We start from the raw sequence: 22,694 nt of genomic DNA on the forward strand, positions 1-22,694 counted from the left end.
AGTATTTTTTATTAGAAGTGTCAATCTTCAATATCTAAGCAAATCAAATAAAATTGTAACGTGTTACTCTTAGATTGCCTATTTTTATTCTGAGGAGGATACAATTACCCTTCGGACCATTTTTATTTTTTTAAATTTATTTTTTTACTTTTTTTGGTTTTCATTCAATATATGCAAACTGATACATAACAGTACATAGTATTTCGAGTATTTTCTATGTACTCGAGCATTCTCTCTCCGACGATCCCGCCCAATTCATTATATCAATGTTTAAAACAGGCTAAAACTATTTAAACATTTTGGGGTTTTTTTCTCATTCTATCCCTGTTCAGGACCCTTTAAGCTTAATAAAGCGCAGCAAATCAGAAGCGGCGGATTGTCCAAATGGATCTCAGAGTCAACCAATCACAGCAAAGAAGGCGGGACTTGTTCTCAGCCTCCTTGGCAACGGTCAAACAGGCTTTACGGACCAAGGTTTACTTTATGCAAACTGACGACGAGTTATACAAGTAGGAAGCAAATACTCTTTACGAATAGAATTTCCCGTCTTTCTGTTCCGAATCCCGTCCTCCGGTTGGAGCGCTGTCTGTGTGGATGATCATCGCCTGAACACAGCCCACTTCCTCAGGTGACAGGCTGAGCCTACCGCCCCCCTCCCATCAGAGATGCTTCTGTACGAGGTTGACAGCACAACGCAGGACCAGCAACTGCCTCCGCAGCGCTTATAGGGAATTAAAGACGCCAGAAAACTTGACCTAAGCGTCTAATTCTTACTTATATAGATCACAGGATCTGTTCGGTCATTTTTAAACCAACACGCCAAAGAGCAAAGAAGGCGACGGACGGAGCTAACGTTAGTTTAAACTCCACAGACAACCGGCTTCTCTCTTTTCCCCCCCCCCTCTCATCTCCTCCTTGTTTTAGTATCACTTAGATGCGATGACAGACTCGGCAGTGGACAGCAAGACGGAGGTCAAGCAGGCCACTAAATATGTCAAAGAGACCGAAAACGTCGCGGAAAAATACTCCGCATTGACCGTCAGCAAGAACAGCAGCGACGTGAACATGAACGTTGGAGAGATGCCCTCTGCGGCGTTCACCGCAGTCCCGACTCTGAAGTCGGTGAAGAAGGTAAGAAACGTGATGCCCGCCATCACTTGCTGCCATTGGGCAAAAGAACAGCCGGTCACATGTGAGGAGGACACGTTCACGTTGGTGCGGAGAAGTGTGCTGCAGTCTCGGCTACTGCTGGACAGTATGGGGAAAGAAGCCATAGTGAATGCGCTGCAAAGCCACACTCTTTAACATTTAGTTAACTAACATGCAGTTAGTTAACACTAACATGCAGTTGGTATTAAAAAGCAGGGTAGTCGGAATTCAGTCGGGTTAGTAGTTTCAGTGGGACATATATATTTGTTCCCATTTCACTTAGTATGAAAGAAGTCGTTATAGAAGAATTACAACTTATACTGTAATACTGTGTGACATGTCATTTTAGACAATATTACCGTCAAGCTTTAGGTATTCTTATACTGTTTCTATACAATGTTAATGTAAATATTCTTTGTTTAGGAAACTAAACCTAAAGCTTACATGTAAGGCCTTAGTAATCTCCATGTGGGGGGGAGCTTCCACACTAAGTATGTGGTAGTTAATGCCATAGAAGATTTTCTGTGAGAAAACATTCAACCCCGCATAACCTCTGGTTTATGTAGCTTTTCTTAGAGGCGCAGGAATGTGGATGTTAAAATTGTAAAAACGATAAGAATCAATCAATCCAGCAAGAATCAGAATCAGCCAACTTTCCCTTGAACGGCTCTGCGCTGTGACTGGCAGGTCAGATATTATAAAAGAAAATAAACTCTATTTATTATGTGATTCAAGACTTACAGCTCCCTCTATTTTCACTCCAACCAAGAGCATGCACTTTGATGCATTTCTTTGAGTTTTATAAAAATCCAGTAGAGGTTATGAACACAGGCTCATTGCAGGATATTCTTGTTGCATACTTTTTAATTTTCAGTTGGATTAAAATCTACTTCTTCTACAAACCACTTTTTAAAATAAGGTTAAGTCCTTCAAACAATCTGAATTGTTTCAAAATTAAAACAGAGAATTTATACTTGAAAGAAAACTGATTTAGATTTTTTTTTTGTGTTCCCATGCAGTATTGATAAAATGTATTGTGTGTCTTGAAAACACCAAAGAGCAAAAAGACTATTTTTAAATCTTTGATTTCAGTCCTTGGTAAAGTGACAAAATGCACGGTTTATTAAATCTCGATCAGAACTTGAAAAGCACTTTTTTTCCATCTTCTCTTCATTAAATGTATCCAAAGTAAGATACCCCACGACTTCTGTTCAATAATGATGCATTGTTTTACGTTTAATTTGAAATATATTACTGCGCTTTGATGCATCAATGAATATAATCTTATTTCTTTATTTTTAGTTCAAAATCATCCCTTCTACAAAAGAAACTAATGTACATATTTTTCCTTTGATGTCTGATAGCTCTTAGAAATAAAATGTCGGATAAGTCAAATTGGGACTTGTCAAAGAAAACTGGATATCAAGTTCGCCAAGAAAAAGTTGAGTAGTGCATCCAGCTCTACCATCTTAACCAGTCCAACCATCTAGCTGTTGAACTCTGTCATTGTTGACCCGGTCAGCTTTGACTAAGTTCAGGCTTCTCATGTGGGTGGGAATCATTAGTTTTTGGAGCAGCTTGATAAGAGTGTACTTACTGCACACTGTGCACCTGAGGGAAAAGACTTTGAATGTCTTGGCTGCTTTACAACGGCGCAAAACAAAAAAGACTTTCTCTAGTCAGATGTTCATATTACACATTCACTGCTGGTTCCCAGCACCTGATAAATCTGAGTGTTTATCCACTGCATGTTACAGGTCGAGGGCTGTGTTTCTGAGAACCGGCTCACATTTAGAGGAGAAGATGTTTGTTTTGTTTTTTTATCTCCAGAAATAGCCATTCGTTTAGTATTTTGTTCCCTGAATATGTAACGTCCTTAAAAAAAAAAAAAGATACTCGGTATAATTGTTTTACAGTAGTTGTTAGAAGGCTTAGATTCTCACAGCAGGATAACCTTTCACTCTGTCATTATTTTTATGTTCCTTAATTTGTATTCTTGTGGAAAATAGAAAACTTTAGATCAGCAATGTTTATATTTTTTACATCTTCATCATGAATGCAGTTTTTAAATGTTGTTACACGGCCTGAAACTGAGTATACTTTAAGTTTTAAAAATCCATTTTTTAATCCATTTGATGTAATCTGTTACATCTGATACATGTAACAGATTACATGTATCTGTTACATGCTTACATGTAACAGATTACATGTATCTGTTACATGCTTACATATAACAGATACATGTAATCTGTTACATCTGATACATGTAAGCATCTGTTACATGTAACTAAGCATGTAACACATGCTTAGTTACATGATTTTTATTTAATTGTATATGAATTAGATAGGTAAATCTTCACAAAACAGTGACTGTTTTTTGTTTGTTCTTAATATTATAATATAAGTAGTATAATATCTGTACTTCCTTGTTTTATTTCTTGTGACTCAACAAAATCTAAAAGTTCTTTATTAGTATTAATGTGCCAACATCCAAAGCCTTTTCATAGTCATTCAAATACAGAGCCAACCAGATCCTTCAAATGTTTGATTATATGTTGTTTGCGTAAAATTAGTCATAGATTTGAATCCACACTGGTGACGATTCGTTATCCTATAAAAAAAAAGTCTCATTACAGATTTCACCTCACAGTCTGCTTTGCTTTTGCATCAAAAACAGGAAAAGCTTTAAATGAGTCCAAGTTACAGTGTAGAAACATAAACGTGTAAGAACGATATGTAATTTCTGCAGATTAAAAGAAGGTTGTTTCCACATATTTCTAATGTCATGCAAACATAGATATTATACTCACTTTATTTTTGCTAAATAATCACCCTGGGTATTAAATCTTTGTTTTTGTCCTACATCTACTGTATGTCTGTGTTTGTGATTTAGCTTCTGTAAAGACAGCCCGTCTCATACCAAGTTGAATACTCATAATATGAACCAAATTACATAAAAATTACAAAAGATAGCCATGTCTGCGTTCCCAGCAGCGGGGCTCAGAGGCTTTAAAATATTAGTTTAGACCTCCTTCCTGTCTGACAGGCAATATTGTGTGGACTGTGAGCTGCCTCCGGGAAGCCTGTTTCCAAACATATTGAATGATAGGAATGTGCATCAGCTTTATGAAAACAACGCTTTGTTATGAATAAAACTGAGAGTCCAGTGTCTGACTCAAGTCACCTGTTTGCAAAATCAGTAAAGACGACTTCTACAAATCATTGTAAGAAGAAAAACTTCGTTACTATTTTGGTTTACACTGCATTGACTTTGACGGTCTGAAAAATGTCTGGTGTATAAATACAATCAATTCTACAAATTTGATTGAGTGAGTGTGATGGTGGGTGAGTCAAAGAACAGCTAACCTCTGCCTCCTCCTCTATTTTCTTTCAATACAAAACAGTTATGCAATACGCCCCCCTCCCCCCACCGACCTCCAGAGAACGGGACTTACTCACATTGAATTTGTTCCTGCATCATCATTTTGTATCTGATCCCTGTGGAGGTGTGGACTGCTGCGTGCCCACTTTGAAGTTTGGTTATATCATGTTTACAGTGCCTTGCAAACTTATTCGCACTATTGATCTTCTCCACGTTATGTCATGGTAAAACCACAAACCCGAAGGGATTTGTTAGGATTTTAGGTGACAGACCAACACAAAGAAGTGAGGAATTGTGAAGTGCAAGGCAAAGCACATGTGGCTTTTCAGAGATATTAATAAACATTTGTTTTCTATTTGGAAGACATAAAAAAGCAGTGTCAGTTTTCCTTCCACTGCTCAACTATGGACTACTTTGTCTTGGTCTACCACAAACAAGCCGAACAAAATACATTGACGTTCGTTAATTCTGTGTCAAAATGTGAAAAAGTTCAACTGGGTGTTAATATGATATAACAGACACAGCGCCTTGCTATGTGAACATAAAAGACTATTATAGCAAGAATGTATTTAGTAATATTCACTTGTGTATATATTGAAGGGAATTTAAACATCACTAAATGTCTAAAAACATTTGGATTGGAAAATATTGGTTAGGTTAGAAATTCAAATTCAAATATCATCTCAGAGCCTAAACATTCTGGGACTCTAAAATGGTCAAGAAAATATAAAAATCTTTTTCATTCCTAAACCTTGGTTAAGAATACATCAAATATTTTATGTTGATGGAGCATATCTGGGGTTTGGCACTAACCATTTTTCTACAGGTTATAGCTCAACAAATAGAAGTAAACAGTTTGCTTTCTTCTCCTTTTGATTATAATCATATTAAGTTCTTCAGCTTTTGATAGATTTGATCAATGTCCTGTATTATCGAGATTACCTAATGTCTCCCCCAAATAGTTCTCAATAGTTTATGTTTCGCATTTTTTAATCTTTTTCCACAGTGCAAGACGGAGAGGTCTGAGTAAGGCAGAACGGATTATACTCTGAAATGATGAGGAATCAAAGTTAATTCTGTAATGAGATAAGGTGGACAAGGTGGGGGAGGACTGCAAAACAGAAGTTCAACATGAAAGCTTTCGGATCCTCTAAAGACTGTCCCACATTCGTCATTTTCAATTCAGTAAACCCTTCATGCAAGTGATTACACATTTGCCACAGGAGTGTATCATCCTCTCCTGGGGTGATATTCACACTCCATACTGAGTGTGAATATCACGCAGTGGAGGCTAGATGACGTGACGATACCAAACAAAATAAACTCAGATCCTCTGTCTAAATTATTTTTTTTTTAAACTCAAGTTAGTTAAGGAAGCATTACAACACATCCTCACAAGTTTTGTTTTTCACCGTTCCCTTTACTTTCAAGATATTTAATTCATTTTAGTGCATCTTTTGACAAATTAAAGCATTCATATGGAAACGTTGGATTTTCTTGGTATAACCTCTTGTTATGAATAAATACAATCCCTGTATTTATTCATAATACAGGGATTGTATTATCCCTGGTATATCACCTCTTGTTATACCAAGAGGTGATATGAAGTCAGTACCTAACCTGAAGTAGGTAACTCTATTGTCGTTTTCACTTTGATGATAAAATAACTTGAACTTCAAAACATTTCTTTGAGGTTTATTTATGCACAGTGACTCACACAGAAGGGACCGATTGTTTCTGCAACATTCTGCAACGTGAAATGCGTTAAGCATATTTTTTGATGTTAGGTTTAACATGGCCGACCTCTAAGTTAGACTTCCTCTGATGCCCTGTTACCTAAAAAAAAGAAAAAAGAATCCTGGTTTAATTAAAGTAAAGACCCCAAGAGAGTTATTTACCACAAGTTAATGATTGAATATAGCATCTTAACAGAACCCCACATGGAAAAAAGTCTGGATTACCCCTTTAAATCAGTGTGGCTGTACTGCAAGTGTTTATTCATGAAATACGGCTGCATGTTATCTTAATCAGGAGAACTTATAGTTTCAGCTGAAGGTCACAAAGTCTGCAAGGAAGGCAGGATTAGTTCACAGTGTATTTTTTTCACAACACCGTGTAATCGGTCATGCATGCATTGATTTAAACAGTAGCCCTTGCATACCAGGAGGAGTGTGCTGATTTCAGTGTTATACATCACTTGAAACTTGCCTTGCCGTGTGACCTGTTTTACCCGCTGCGCTGCCTGTGTTTGACTTGTTGAATGCAGCAGCTGTGAGCAGTTGACGGCGAGGATGTGTGTGGATTACAGTTAGATGGTGCCATAGAGCCGCGGTGGCGGTGTCTGGTTAAGTAGTTTTGGTTGCCTTATGTCGGGGCCACACTGAGCCTTTACGCCACTGACCGACTGTAACACTCTACGGCTTAAGTCTTTGACCTGGCCTGTTATCTGAGAGAGAAAGGGTATTTTTAGCTGCAGGATGGGTCTAAAGAGATGCCTAATGATGCAGCAGAAGGCTAATGGAGAACGGGTTTAATTCCTCCTGCCAATCCCAGTACATTTAGTGCTGCAAATTAGGAACTCAAGCTGAAAATACGAGCTTCAGCAAATGTGTTTTTGTACTTGTTTGCGTGTGGTGTCGTCATATCTCTGGTTCGTACAATGCTCTATCTGCACTGTAAAAAAAAAAAAAAAAAATCCCCATAAAATAAAAACTGAAGCCTTCAGCAGCGAGTTGTCAAGGACAATGCGGAGCAAACGGCGAGAGAGAGAGAGACTTGTTTGAAATTGACCTCTCTTTTTACGTCCTGGCCTGTTTTAGCCAAAGTTGGCCATTTAGAAATTATGGTAATAGGTGGGAACCTCCCCCTGAGCTGCCTGGGAGTGTTCTGGGATAATAGCATCAGGGACACCTGGTACCATCGCGCGTACACACACACACAGGACTCAGAGAGGTAGGCTAGAAAGCTGAAGCGAGCAGTAGACAGTGACCGGCAGCTATGGCCCACAAGCATGGACATGGGAGAGAACAGGTGAGTTGCTTGTAATGCTTCACAGGAAACCTATCTTTCTAGATGTTGGAACTCCCAGGCAGAGGTCAGTTTGGATCACTTGTGGCTTGAGATGGGTTACGATATTCTGTTTAGCACTGTTTTACATTGAACTACAAAGGTTTTGTGATGTTATCTCAGGCAGTAACAATCATTTACATTACCATACGTCGTAACCAGGAGTACGGTCTTATTTAAATGTTTACCAGTCGGGAAAGGAAAATGCAAAGTGTGTGCTGAATCCACATGAAACGATCCAGAGGAAAATTCAATGTACTGAGTGATGTGAGAAAGGCCACAGTCTGGGTTGTGAAAACAGAGCCATGCAGAGATCTGCTCTGCTCACCCAGACTCCCAAGCTTCTTGAGTTTCTGTTCGGTTGCATGGTAGACTGCTGAAGTCGAGGTGTGATGAACATTGGGCCGAGGGATCATAGGGTCAAGAAGTTAAGAGACTGAAACTACTATGTTTGCCGTTATCTCGTCGGTATTTTGCAGGAGAATGAATCCCTTCCATCCAACCGTGAGGTCACTTCCTGAAAACTGAGCCACGTGATGCTTCTCTTAGCTTTTTGGCTTTAGTTGTATTTATGTAAGTCTTTGAATCGTTAACTCCTCAGCAATTTTTATCAAGGTTGAGCTGTACTGTCATTCTTCTTGGTCAGTGTATGTGATGCAGTGCATGTCGCTCGGGGGTTTTGTTCTACTAGCTGTTTGGCCCACCGATTCATCGTCCCTGTGTGTTTTGTCAACTCCAGTGGCCTGCTCAACAGTTTGCACTCCAAACACAAGTTACGGACATTGAAAATAAGAGGTCAAGGGAGCCCGACAGCATTGTCACAAAGTGTCTCAAAAAGGGAGCGGTGTGAACTGTGTGTGGGAAGTCAATGAATTAAAGCAGCACTGCAACACCACCAAGACAGAGAAGTCGAATGATCGAGAGTTAGAGAGGACTTACAGGAAAAATGTTCTGCATTTTGTCTGTGTGTCTGCAAGGGGATCAGCCATGATTGCATGACACTGTACAGTGTTATGACTTTACACAGCGCTGTCTGACAGACAGACGGACGCAACATCAAAGCGCGATTATGGATACAAGAGTATGAATTCTTGGAAAGGCAGACATTATGGCTGTCAGAGCCACTCCTGATCAGGATCTAGTCATGTTTTGGTCATATTTTGTTCCATTAAGGTCTTGAACAACTCTTCTAACTATTCTTTTGACTCCTTTTGTCAGAAATATGAGGGGCTGCCTGACTAGAGCTGTTTTATGGTGAAATTCAGTTCTTTTTACTTTTGGGGTGTGGCGCCAAGAGAGCTTATAGGAACATTGAGAAGTTTAGAAATACATACAACTATAATAATTACATTATTATATTTTGCCAAAGAAGACTTTATTTGTGAAAGTCCTTTTGCTTTTACCAGTTGTGCCACTCTTTATGCTGTCCTGAAAATGACAAACCGTTTTATAGGTAATCAGTTAACATAATTTGTACAAAGCGGAAGGAATTTTCTCTAATTTCTTACAGAATTTCAGTGGCTTCTTGACTTTCTAAGCCTTTTTGCACCTCCCTTTCTTCATGTTTTCAAAATGTATTTGTTCCTTCTGCCATTTCAATTTATTTTCCAAAACTTCATCTGATTTGATTTGTGATGGGATATGATCAAAAAAGACTGTATCATTAATTAGAGGCTTTGTACTTAATAAATTGGGATTAAGCAACCATATTTTTTTAACACGTGCCACCATACTACCTCAGTAAGCCTTTCAATTCCAATAAACTTTGGTAAATAGAAATAAAATGTGGATTATGCTGAGATATCTTGAAACTGGAGCGTTGTAGCTTCATCTAATCATCCAGATCCAGATGCAGGGACATTCAAGATGGTTTTAATGCAAGAAAACCAACAGTTTTATATTTCATACTCTACTGAATTATGCAACTATACATTTTTTTAAACGAGATTTTCTCTCCTTAATTAATTAATTGAAATTAATGCATTAATTTTGATTTCTGCATTACTTTGGTTGTTACCGATATCTTGTGTGAAGCTCACAGATCAGAAAAAAGATGAAGATTGGATCTTCAACTTTCTGACCAGCTGATCACCGATAAGGGTCAATCAAGTTGAAGATCAGGTGATTCCAGTGTGCATCTCTAGTTTCTGAGAGGATTTGTCCAAGCTTGTATTTTTTTCTATCACCAATTATACAAAACACAAAATGTGCAAAATGGAACGACCCTGGAGACCTTGTGTTGCTGAGGAACAGCATTACTTATGGGACTGTGATGTAACAGAATATTTCTTTACATCTGTCTAAAGCTCATAAGCTGGAAAAATGTGTTTTGATGCTGGAACCAAAGACCACATTCAGTTACGATATAACTGTTATAACCAGGTGTCTAACCAGTTATATAACAGTTACGACTTTTACGAAAAGCAAGGTTACAACATACAGACGCTAATCAAGCTTTTGCTGTTCTGATTCATGTGTTTCCAGGGCTTTGATCTTTGGCGCTTTGAAGGCTTCGGTTAGCATGATGAAAAACAAATAGCCCCCAACAACAACTCGAGCCTGTGTATCTGAACAAAGCATAAATCACAGAGCAGCGGAGCGCGTCTAAAAATAAGCAGCAGCTTTCTTCTTCCTGATCCACCTGCGTTTTGCAAAAATGAGCTGATTTCCACCTTTTTCTTTTTTTTTCAAAGGACAGTTTTGAGGCTGAAACAGCAAAATGAGTTCAAATATAAGCAGTTACGTAAGCATGTTACCGAGCATCTACACTGCTAATGTGTGGCGATGATACTTTCTGCCCCTGTCTGCGTGTGATTTCAGTGTTGCATTTGATTGACTTTTTTTTCAGATTCAGTTTGCGAATGCAGAGGACAAGCAGGAGTTCAGCAAGTTTCCGACCAAGGCGGGTCGCCGCTCGCTCTCACGCTCCATCTCCCAGTCCTCCACAGACAGCTACAGCTCAGGTACTATGGGCATTAATGGTTTTATAACACACATACATATGACATATTATTTTGAAAGACTTATGCATTATATTAATTAAAGCAACACTCTACTTCCTATTGTACACTGAGTTGAAAATGTTAAACTTCATCTTTTTCACATACTGTATTTCAAATAGAAGCCACAAATTTCAATCTTTTATCTGGACTTTAGGTGATAGAGAAACACAAGGTAGCTACAAAGTAAGGGAAACCGATGGTAGGTCGAAAAACAGACGTCAGTTTATGATGTTGGGCTTATAGATTTGGTAAAATAAAACCATGTACTATATACCATGTCAAGACTTCAGGTAAAGTAAGGTGATTTTATTTATATAACATAATTTCAGCAACAAGGCAATTCAAAGGACTTTACACGAGTTAGAGGAAATACAAACAAAAATAACGACAGAAAAGGAAAAAAAAACAAAAAGTACTAAGTAGTAATAGGAATTTCTCTGGATAAAGTAATAAAAAAGAAAAGTAAAAGTATAAAACTACATATTGGTTCCCCACTTTTAACAAGTGGGGAACCAATATGTAGTAATTTATAAACTAGTAGGGCTTTCTCTGGATTCTTGTTCTGATAAAACCAGATGTTGGTTCTCCTTGTTTGATTTTATACTTTCTAAGTTTGTTCTAGTTTTTTTTAAACTAACAGGACTTTCTCTAGGTCCTGCTCCGATACCAAAAGTTTAATACTAACTGAGGTAATGAGTAGTTTCTCCAGATATTGTTCTAACTCCTGCTCTGGTTTGAGTGAAGTATGAAACTAAATGTTCCTGTTCTGGGTCGCTAAACAGAATAAGAATAGGCACACCAGGAGTTTCTCTGTATAAACTAATAGGAGTTTCTCAGGACCTTTTTGTTCTAACTAATAGGTTCGAATCCTGTTTTGGGTTGAGTGAGGTACATAAACCAGAGCTAACTTGTCGAGGAAGGTGTTTGGTTAGATGAGACCAAATGTAACTTTTTTTCCAGACCCCTCCGGTCTTCTGGTTCTGGTCTGCTCTGCATCCCCAGAACCAGAACCAAACAAAGAGAAGCAGCATTCAGCTTCTATGCACCACAAATCTGGAACAAACTTCCAGAAACCTGTAAAACAGCTGAAACACTGGCTTCCTTTAAATCTCAACTAAAAACCCACCTGTTTAGAGTTGTATTTGAAACATAATCAATTACGAATTTAATGGTGGCACTTGACTTGATGTAGTGTTTTGATTGTTGAGTCTTTGTTGCATGACTTTGTGTTTTTGTGTTTGTTATGAGGTAAAGCACTTTGAAATGCCTTGCTGCTGAAATGTGCTATACAAATAAAATTTGATTTGATTTGATTTTGATTTTGTCTTTAATCAAAGTGTCCTGTGTGTGGGAAAAATAAAAGTGCTATTTCTCACTGTGAAACATGGTGGGAGCTGCGTCATGCTGTGGGAATGCTTGTCTTTAGCAACTACTGGGAATATGGTTGGAGCTGATTGGAAGGTGGATGGAGCTAAATACTCTGCAGGAGACCAGGAAAAATCGACACCAGGGCAGAGTGTCCTAGTATAGTTTTGAAATGGTTTTGTTCAAAATATATTAATGTGCAAAATTAGCTCAGTCAAAGTCGAGACCTTTTAGAGAGTTTGTGGACCTATTTTAAAAGCAGATGTTACTAACCTCCATTCTGAATGAGTTGCAGCTATTGCAAATAAGAATTAGCAAGAAAAGTCTCTGGACTTTTCAAAGCTGATCCTTCCACAGAAAGACTTTCCACTATAGCTGTAGGCAAATCTGGTTCTACAAAGTACTGATCCAGGGGAGCTGCGTACAACTTAACACCACTGTTTTCAACTCTTATAAAAAATGTTTAAACCATTTGTCATTATCCTTTCATTTCACAATTATACTCTACTTTGCATTGATTTATGACATAGAATCTCAATTAAACAAGTTAGGGGTTTGTGACTGGACTGTGACAAAATGTGAAAAAAAGCTCAGAGGGTGTGAATACTTTTGTCAAGGCGCCATAAATACACGCATGTCCACACACGCACACCCCCACAGGAAGTGCACACAGAGGTCCTTTCTTTCTCACAATAGATTTGAAGTATAGATTTCATTATTGCCTCCGCTCGTGTGTTTCAACACAAAAGTGAGCTTTTGTGTTCTTCGTTTTCCAGCTGCTTCCTACACCGACAGCTCGGATGATGAAACCTCCCCCCGGGACAAAGCCCAGGTCAACAGCCACGGCAGCACCGACTTCTGTGTGAAGAACATCAAACAGGCTGAATTTGGACGGCGGGAAATTGAAATAGCAGAGCAAGGTACCCACACAGTTATAACATCTTATGTAGAAGATAATGTAGATTTTTCTTTGCAGAAGTTGAAACCCAAACTGTAGTTTCCTGATTAGTGTAGTTTTGAGTTTGCAGCTTTTCTTCTACTCTGCAGTAAAAGGAGACAAAATCGTTTTGCTGTTAGGCAGTCTGCTTTTTAAAACTTCTAAAAACAAAGAAACAAACAAAGAAAGCAGTTTCTTATTCCTGAATATTTGCCAAAAAACTGCTTACTACCACTACACAACTTGTTATAATTTATCTTCTAATTTCACAACAGTTAAGACCCTATCTTATTCAGTACTGATGTTATTCTGAAAACATTATTACAGATCAGTTTTTTTATCGTTTCGTATGTCCTTTTACTTTCAACGCTCAAAGATGCAGTGCTGTAGTCTCTCACTTCTGTCTGCTGTGCTTTTAGCTGTTTACATTGTTCAAGGGAAGTATGTGAATGCCTGACAAGTGTTTATTAGGCTTTAAATCTGCAGGGCTGTAGATGGTATGTTGCTGTTGTTCTAGTAGTTTGTCATATTCCTGCCGTTCTTTTTAGAACCATCTTGTAGAAAGAGATTATTAGTATTATTATTACTTTTTTATTTAAAAAAAATGCTGTTAATGAGTCACTCATTCCAATCAAACTCAGACTCTCATCTTTTCTTTATTAAAAATACAAACGTAGCTTATTTGCTCTGATTCATGTAGCATTTTTATATCAATCATCACACTACTGTTTAACTCAGGGGTCCCCAAGCATGTTGGAAAATACACTATTTGACTCTATCTTTAAACATTTCCAGCATTTAAAATAATGTTTCATTTACTCATTCCTTACTTGAACACCTAAAATATAAAAGTTAAAATATACAATTTGTGGATGGTCAATTTTCATTTTTATTTTCCAAATTATAGCATATCTTTATGTCCAGTCCATAAATGTACACTTATCAGAGAGACTCCCTAAGCTGAGTTTTTTTATTGACCCCCTCCCCCCCAAAAAACCCTTAAAATTTGTTTTCAAGTGAGAAACAAATGTTCGTAGCTTTTAAGTATTATATTTTTGCTTTACAGACATGTCTGCCCTGATCTCGCTGAGGAAGAGAGCCCAGGGGGAGAAGCCCCTGGCCGGGGCGAAGATAGTGGGCTGCACCCATATCACTGCTCAGACAGCCGTACGTTCTGTCCTCTCGTCCTGTTCTCTGCAGGTCCAGCTGATGTTTTGTTACAGCTCACATCTCCTAACTTTTTATACACGTGTGTTCAATCCATCATCACCTCTTAGGTCCTGATTGAAACTCTGGTGGCCCTCGGGGCCCAGTGCCGCTGGACTGCCTGTAACATCTACTCCACTCAAAACGAGGTGGCCGCTGCTCTCGCTGAAACTGGTGAGATCGTCCCCTCCAGAAGCTTGTGGGGCTTTTTCTATATAATCTACTGGCTTAAAGCATGATGTTTTCTGAAATGAATCGCTCAACTCCTTGGTAACATGAAGTCGAGATTTACCTGAACAGCAACATAATAAATCATCTGAATTTTACAACGCATATGAATAACAGGGATTTTCCCCCACACTTCAGAAAAATTTTTTAAAAATCAGTTTTTTGGGGGAGTTTTTGACCAAACCTGCAGCAGCAACACAATCTTTTTTTCACCGTGGACATTATCTATGGGTTATTAGAGAAAACCCCAATTCATTCGATAATTTTTACCTGCGTAAAAGTGTTTAAAAAATATATAATTTTTAAACAATGGCTACACAAAATATGGCTGGATGTCTTATTTTGAGTATTTTTCATATAATCACAGTCAGTAGATCAGTACTAAGTATCTATAATTGAATGTATCACAAGCATCCAGATAGAGACATTTCCTTTAACTTTGACTGGAATCCTGAGCTACAACAAAACAGAAAATTTTTTTTTTAGATCCTTCAATCTAATTTGTTTTTATTTTTGATTTTTTTTGTATTTTAAGTTTTGCCTCAAAACCATTGTATAGAAGAACATCATGAGTAAATACAGTGTGAGGGATAGCCATAGCTATCAAATTTGTATTCTAGGCAAAAATAAAATCCTGTTATTGTAGTGACCTACATTTTAATAGATAAAAGTAGATTAGGTTTTACTTCATCTTAGTAGTAAGTCTGAATGAACTCTAAGTGACCTTGAAAGTTAACCGTTTCATGCTTGTGTTTTTTATTATGTAATGCCACCCTAATGGGCCTCCGTCTTTGCTCGTCATGTGTGTGTTGCTTCCTGCAGGTGTACCTGTGTTTGCTTGGAAAGGTGAATCAGAGGACGACTTCTGGTGGTGCATCGATCGCTGTGTCAACAGGGACGGCTGGCAGGCCAATATGGTATTATGAGTACAGTTGAATCATGAATTTAACACCTCTCTCTCTGGGGCATTCATAAATCTTTGATGCAGTTAAACGATCTCCTCTTTGGTTCAAATGAAAGATCTTGGACGATGGTGGCGATTTGACTCACTGGGTTTACAAGAAGTATCCCAGCGTGTTCAAGAAGGTCCGAGGAATCGTGGAGGAGAGCGTCACTGGTGTTCACAGGTCAGACAGTTTTATCATTTTCATTTCAAGCCTCTATCTCTGCTCCACCGAGGCTTCATGCTTCCGATTTGTTCTCTGTTTTCCTGGAAAAGTCGGAATTTACCTGAATGCATTTGCTTATAAATAACATTCTGAATATTGTGTCAACAGGAACAACATGTAAGGGTGTTATATAGGTCATGTTGGTATTGATAAAGGTCACTGTGGGTTTAAGAGGACTTTGCCCTTATATCACTTCAGGGAACTGGAGAAACATGACGCAGCTAAAATATACGCTTCCATAGACTCAATTAGCCAGAGGCTCCAGAAAGCTCAGTGTCATAAAGACGTCCATCTCGCTTTCATTGGATATGAACAAAGGTGTCATGTGACCTGATTGGCCTAAAAGGACTTCCTAATTTGTCTTCCCAGATTGTATCAGTTGTCTAAGGCAGGCAAACTGTGCGTCCCTGCGATGAACGTGAACGACTCGGTTACGAAGCAGAAGTTTGACAACCTCTACTGCTGCCGTGAATCTATTCTGGATGGGTGAGCAAGATTAGAAAATTTTAAATATTTACAGTAGGCTGTATAAAAAGACTTGTCGGCTTTTTTCACACTGTCTAACATTAATCAGACTAAGCTTTTTCCTGCTAAAAGACGTTTGGACTACCAAAATAAAATCCATTTTAAATGCAAGAATAATAGGAGGGGTATTGTTTATTTTTATTTACTAAAATCCACAGGTTTCACACTTTTATCATACACATCTTTTTATTTCTGCCCAAAAAACAGTCAATGAGAGTATGGTCAGAGCTTTTTGACAACAATCTCAAAACATCCATCCATCCATTTTCTTTACACTCTGGTCCCTAGTGGGGTTGGGAGGGGTCCTGGTGCCTATCTCCAGCTAACGTTCCGGGCAAGAGGCGGGGTCACCCTGGACAGGTCGCCAATCTGTCGCAGCATCTCAAAACATTGACTTTGTCAATGCCATGCTGTAGATCAGGGGTCTCAAACTCCAGTCCTCGAGGGCCGCAGTCTTGCAACTTTTAGATGTGCCTCTGCTGCACCACACCTGAATAGAATAATTAGGTCATTAGCAAGGCTCTGGAGAACTGATCTACACAAGGAGGAGGTAATTAAGCCATTTCATTCCAGTGTTTTGTACCTGTGGCACATCTAAAAACTGTAGGACAGCAGCCCTGGAGGACTGGAGTTTGAGACCCCTGCTGTAGATGTTTCTTCAGTATATCCACAGTATTGTTCTTGTCTAAATATGAAGTGTGTGTATATTTTAAAGAAAATAGGAAAGATCTTCTCACATTATTATGACATTTAGTAAGTAGAAATATTTTTTTAGAACTATAACCGACCTAAAACAGAAAACATTTAGTCTGTTTTCATGTCTGATAGTGAAGACAAAAATACAATGTTTCTCCTTACATCGTCTTTAATTACTGATGTTTACTGCTACCATTTTTTTTTATTTTTAAATGATGTAAAATAATAAAATAAAGATGGTCCGGGTGGATTGTGATATTTTATTTTACTTTTCTCTGATAGCTTGAAAAGGACCACAGACATAATGTTTGGAGGCAAACAAGTGGTTGTGTGTGGTTATGGAGAGGTGAGTCATTCCTAGATAAAAAAAAAAAAAGCAAAGAACAAAAGCTTTTACTTGAAATGATTGAATTTCCACTGGTGCAGCTGACCTTTTTATTGCACTGCCTTGTGATCTGTAGGTGGGAAAAGGCTGCTGCACTGCTCTTAAAGCCCTTGGCGCCATTGTGTGCATCACAGAGATTGACCCCATCTGTGCTCTGCAGGCATGGTGAGTCACTGCACATCACCATTCGGCACTCCTCCATCAATAAATGTGCGCCACTAGAATTTCTGTGTTGTGCATTGAATTAGCTGCGATGCTAACTAGTGCATTATTATGTCATCTTTTCATTCGCTTATTTTCTCTCTTGTGTAAACAAAATACTAAGATCTGGTTTGTGTCCGCACAGCATGGACGGATTTCGAGTGGTCAAGCTGAGCGAGGTCATCCGGCAGATGGACGTGGTGATAACTTGCACTGGTATGGAGCCCCATGCAGTGCCATCTATTACTTCTGCTTTAATGGGCACAGCGTTGGCCATGTGCAAAAATGTGTCTCATTTTAAACATCATTCCCTTTTGATTCAGGGATTTTCTTCAGAGGTCATCAGTTTCCGTTTGTTTATTTGCAGGGAACAAGAACGTTGTTTCCAGAGAGCACCTTGACCGAATGAAAAATGGTTGCATTGTCTGCAATATGGGGCATTCCAATACAGAGATCGATGTGGTAATTTAATTGTTTTTCTGTTATTTATGGAAAAGTTCCCACTAAAAAACAATTGCCTGTTTTAAGCACAACTTGGCAGACATTCACACACTTTCATGGGGGAAAAACCCTATTATGTTCTTTGTTCTTATAATCCTGTGAGCTTTGCAAATATGCCTTCATGTTTTATTCCTTGCTGGAATTTATCACAATTATAAAGCTCCTGATTTAGCAATTAGGGTGATTAGATGTGAAGAGGTTAAGCTCCATCTATTATTAATGGTGAGGAATGTGGAATATGACCTTTAAACTGGCTTGGTTTCTCAGCCCAATATTTCTATCTTTCCTTTTTACTCCCGGAGTGACTAACTGTTACTTGATTTGAACAATTTAAGAACAGGCATCGGCCAACACTAAGTCACAGTCTGATACTTCATTAAAGGTAATAAAATTAATGCCATGTACCCTGAATACATTAAAAATACTTATTTACACAACTTTATTTTGAGGTTGTTCTATTTATGACTGAAAGCTGCAGATATTTTATCCCAACCAGAGTTTTCTCAGGTCAACCTTTCTCAATGTGGTTAAGAAAGTTACTGTAATGTTCCTGCAACACATTCCATAAAATAGATTTGTTTCGTAATATATATCTGATTCAAAATTATAGCTACCGTCCTGCTTCTGCTGAAAATGTTTACATCCGGAGTGGTTTGTTTACTCTCTGTTTACGTCTCATTATTTATAATTTAGCTTGTAATATAATCCATGATGATTGTAGTTAATTTTATGCAGACAAAAACATACATTGACTTTAAACATTGTTTTTAGAGTTGTACAATTACAAGACAATTATTGAGAATGCCCTAAGCACAGCGCCCTCTGCTGCACAGTGTCTTTTCATGCTTGAGGGAAGCAGGGAACATCGTGTTACAGACACAGTGAGAATCTGAGGAGTTGATGCGGCTTCTCTCTGTTTCCCACTGTGAACATCAAAGTAAAAGCTTAAAAAGCCATAGATGCGAAGCGAAAAACCCAGAGTCAATCAACAAAATAATGTGCACGGAATCAGCTGTGCACGTGAATATCGCCCACACCTCAACTTGTGTAGCGTGGATTGAAGAAAACAAAATCAGACAGAAGACCATCATCAGGTACCGGGAGTAGAATTTCATCCTGATACCTACTGTTATATAATTCTGATCCCCTATCCAATCTGATTCGGTACTGAATAGACACGGTGGTGAAAGCACTGATGAGTAAATGATCTTATAGTTACATTTCTTTGTTCGCCCAGAAAGGCCAACGCTTTGATTTTCCTGTGATTTTATGTCACAGCACCACCATTCTAAACGGGGTGAACGCTCATCTTTTCATCCAAATGTGATAGAAACCCAGCACAGTCAAGCTCATTTGTGCTTGGTTCGGTTGCAGATGGCTTTTAATTTTTCCCTTCTTAATTATTTTATGTGCGTGTGTGTGTGTGTGTGTATATTTTCCTTTGTGCTCTTCAGGCGAGTCTACGCAGCCCCGAGCTGACCTGGGAGAGGGTTCGCTCTCAGGTCGACCACATCATCTGGCCAGATGGGAAAAGGGTTATTGTGCTGGCAGAGGTAAAGTCGCAGGAGACGTTCACAGTAAAACCTCACTGTTCCTGACATACTTCAGACTTTACTTCTATTTTATTTAGTTTGTTTACTGAACTTATGATAAACGCTTTGCATGCGTTCTGGTTTTCCTCAGGGTCGTCTTTTAAATCTGAGCTGTTCTACAGTGCCTACGTTCGTGTTGTCCATCACTGCTACTACTCAGGTCAGTTTTATTGCGGTATAATGTTTGCAAGTGTTGCTGTAAAATAAGTCTTACATCTACTGTTGGCTCTGTGTTGTCTGTAGGCTCTAGCCTTGATTGAGCTGTACAATGCTCCAGAAGGACGATACAAACAAGATGTGTATCTTCTGCCCAAGAAAATGGGTAGGAGTTTCCCTAAATCCCTGCTGCCATCTTATGACTCCCAAAAGGGTTTACAGCATTTATTTATTGGAGCTGAGGATGATGTCCTCTTTATCTATAATAAATTACTCTCTGTCTCTGTTCCAAGATGAGTACGTGGCCAGTTTGCACTTGCCCAACTTTGATGCCCACCTGACAGAGCTGTCCGATGAGCAGGCTAAGTACATGGGGCTGAACAAGAACGGCCCGTTTAAGCCAAATTATTACAGGTTGGGGTCAATTTGTGATTTCCTATGATTACGCTTTGTTATAATACAACAAAGAAATCCATTAACACTTTCTTTACTTCACAGGTACTAATAAAGATGTCTGCTACTCAGTGAAACGTTGCCCTGGGATAAACAGAGATATCTATTTTATTTTCTAAACTACTGCAAAACGGAGGAATTATTTTACTTATGCTGAATGTAACTTATTAATAGCACCTTAGGAGTAGATCTAAATATTTCAGGATAAGACATATAGAGAACTTATAATATATAATGAACTAACATGGGTCTGTCTTGTGTTCAGAGAGTATCCTACTTGCATGCATTGATGTTTTCGTGTATTTAGTTGTTAATGAGTTTTTGTTTCCTGATCACAGAGCTGTCGATTTGTTCGTTTACTCTATTTAACGCACAGTGCCAAACGATGGCCGTTTCTGTTTCGTTTGTCAGTGGTGTGGAGAATTTATGGGCACATTCTTTGAACCAGAGTTTAGGCTGAGCCAAAGCAAGCTCTGTGATGGTATGCACATTATCTTAGTCGTTTCGTATGCATGAAAGCATTTTTTTAATGCTGCCTGCACATAAGCCCTAAAAGGTAACATCCACTAGATCATGAAGAATAAAAAAATGTGTTTATATGCATTTTTTTGTAACAATACAACCAAAAGCTTCAATATTTTTATTGGGATTTTTTGACAGCATCGCAAGGCAGTTGAAGGATACGGGATTTTCCAAATGTATACAAATAAAAATCTGAAGAGTCTTACATCCAGCAGTTTTCTTCTCCCCCCTTGAGTCAAAGCTTTGTATAACCACCTTCTACTCAAATTAGAGCTGCACGTCTTTAGAGACTAACGTTTTGTCCATTTCTCTTTGCAAAATAGTTCAAAGTTATTCTGATTGGATGGAGGCCTTTGGTTCAGATGTCATTGTAGCTCTGGTTGTTTAGGCTGAAAGTTAAACCTCCAGCCCCGTCTCAAACTTGCTGCCTCTGGTTTCCTTTCCGGACTCCCATATTAACTCTTGACAACTTTCCAATAATTTCTGCTGAAGAGAAACATCCCCCTTGCATTATGCTGCCACCACCATGTTACACAGTGGGGACAGTGTGCACTTTTCCACTGCAAAGTGCAAAACTGTTAGCTAAAATTGTTTTACTTTTGTGTCATCTGACCAGAACACTTTCCTCCACATATTTACTAAATCTTCTATGCGGCTTGTGGTAAAAGTTTTTGCCTTCGTTCTCCACAATCCTTTTTGTAGCGTTCACAACTAGTAGTAGTGTTGTCAACAGATTCTCCAACATGAGCTGTTGATCTCTGCAGCTCCTCCAGAGTAACCTCTTGTTCTGCTTCTCTGACTAATGAATCATTTTTCCATTTTCAGATGAATACTGATAAGGTAGGGGCATTGTGGTAAAAGGGGCCAAATATAAGTGCTTGACTCACTTTCAGATTTTTATTTGCAAAACAAATAGGAAAAAATTTTAACCATTAATCGTTTTTTTCTCACTCCACAAATATGCTGCTGTGTGTTGCTTTATCTAATAAAATCCCTTGAAGTTTCTGGTTGAAATGTAAAAAAGGTGAAAAAGCTTAAAGGATGTGAATACTTTTTTAAAAGCACTGCAATTCAACATTACAATCTAAAGAAGTTTATTTAACAAAAGAAAAAAATAACAGAAATTGTTAGTTTTGACACAGTACAGTATGTGTTAAAAATAAAGGCTTTACATATACCTGAAGGGAACTTGGGAAAAACCTGAAGAGAAAAGCCACAAGAGCTCTCTCAATAAGTGACTCCCCTCATTTATTTCCAACTTTCCATTTGCTCTGACACATTCCAGTCCTGATCTCCGTCACCTTTTGCCTGAATGATGCCTTTAAAGGCCATGGTATGAATGTGCCTTTTTGATTTTTTTTTATAATCCTGTATTCAAAGAGGTTGGGACACTGTTTCAAATGGAAGAAAAATGCACGATTTTTTCTCTCTCCAGAAAGAGAAATTTTGATCTTTCCGGTTAAGAATTATTGTTTTTATCGGAAAAAATAAAAGACTAACATTTCTGTCTGTGAGAACCAAATGCTAGCAGCAGAGAAACCTCATTTGAACAGTTACATTTTATTTCCATTAAATCTTTAGACCCAAAGTTTTAATGGGTTTGAGTATCTGCACTATTTGCTCCAGTTTGGAAATCCCATGAGTGTCCGAACTTGTTTTGAAACAGGTTTTCTATACCAACCATCAGCGCTGACCTTAATTTAGCGAATCATCATTCCTTTTTTTAACAAAACCTATTTAAATGTAACGTCTTCCTTCCACTGCTTATGGTACTAATTGTAACTTTAACATATGAGATGTATTTTACGAAAAATAATGAACTTTATGTCTGGCATATGATTGTCACTGTCTTAATTTGATTCAACTGTGTCACCTTAATTAACCATTTATGTGATTAAAATAACTTTTAAGTGTGTACTATGTATGTAAATTCCTGCATTAAATCAGCAATAAAGCAAAGCTTTTTAACTGACTTTAAAAGTGTGGAGTTTTTTTTGTGTGTGTGTGGAGAATGAGTCATTTTAGAGATAAAATTCGAGTTGAAGACAGCAAGAACTTCCTCCTGGCTTCCAGAATGAGCCTTAACGCCACTGCATTCCCTGCATTGCTTTCCTCTCAGTCAACCCTGCTGGCTGGGCGTCAATCTGCTCTCCCTCTCC

The 22,694-nt window shown here is 38.3% G+C and overlaps 1 protein-coding gene across 3 annotated transcripts; it reads left to right on the forward strand.

Moving 5' to 3' along the window:
- Positions 1 to 477: 477 nt before the first annotated feature.
- On the forward strand, positions 478 to 22,507 carry ahcyl1 (adenosylhomocysteinase-like 1). 3 transcript variants are annotated; one of them, XM_032573040.1, is made up of 18 exons: positions 478 to 853; positions 925 to 1,131; positions 10,446 to 10,560; positions 12,741 to 12,884; positions 13,968 to 14,068; positions 14,179 to 14,281; positions 15,158 to 15,252; positions 15,356 to 15,462; positions 15,874 to 15,990; positions 17,008 to 17,071; positions 17,187 to 17,275; positions 17,457 to 17,527; positions 17,679 to 17,773; positions 19,267 to 19,365; positions 19,496 to 19,564; positions 19,648 to 19,726; positions 19,854 to 19,974; positions 20,059 to 22,507. In XM_032573040.1, exons 2-18 carry the CDS (start codon positions 940 to 942, stop codon positions 20,063 to 20,065), a joined length of 1,668 nt encoding a protein of 555 aa, XP_032428931.1. In that variant the 5' UTR covers positions 478 to 853; positions 925 to 939; the 3' UTR covers positions 20,066 to 22,507. The 3 variants fall into 3 exon arrangements, with proteins under 3 accessions (XP_032428931.1, XP_032428923.1, XP_032428939.1); XM_032573032.1 differs by having other exon boundaries at positions 478 to 1,131; XM_032573048.1 differs by lacking the exons at positions 478 to 853; positions 925 to 1,131 and adding an exon at positions 7,468 to 7,561.
- The last annotated feature ends 187 nt before the right edge of the window (positions 22,508 to 22,694 follow it).

This window comes from Xiphophorus hellerii, chromosome 1 (assembly GCF_003331165.1).
Source record: "Xiphophorus hellerii strain 12219 chromosome 1, Xiphophorus_hellerii-4.1, whole genome shotgun sequence".
Classification (NCBI taxonomy): Eukaryota; Metazoa; Chordata; class Actinopteri; order Cyprinodontiformes; family Poeciliidae; genus Xiphophorus; species Xiphophorus hellerii.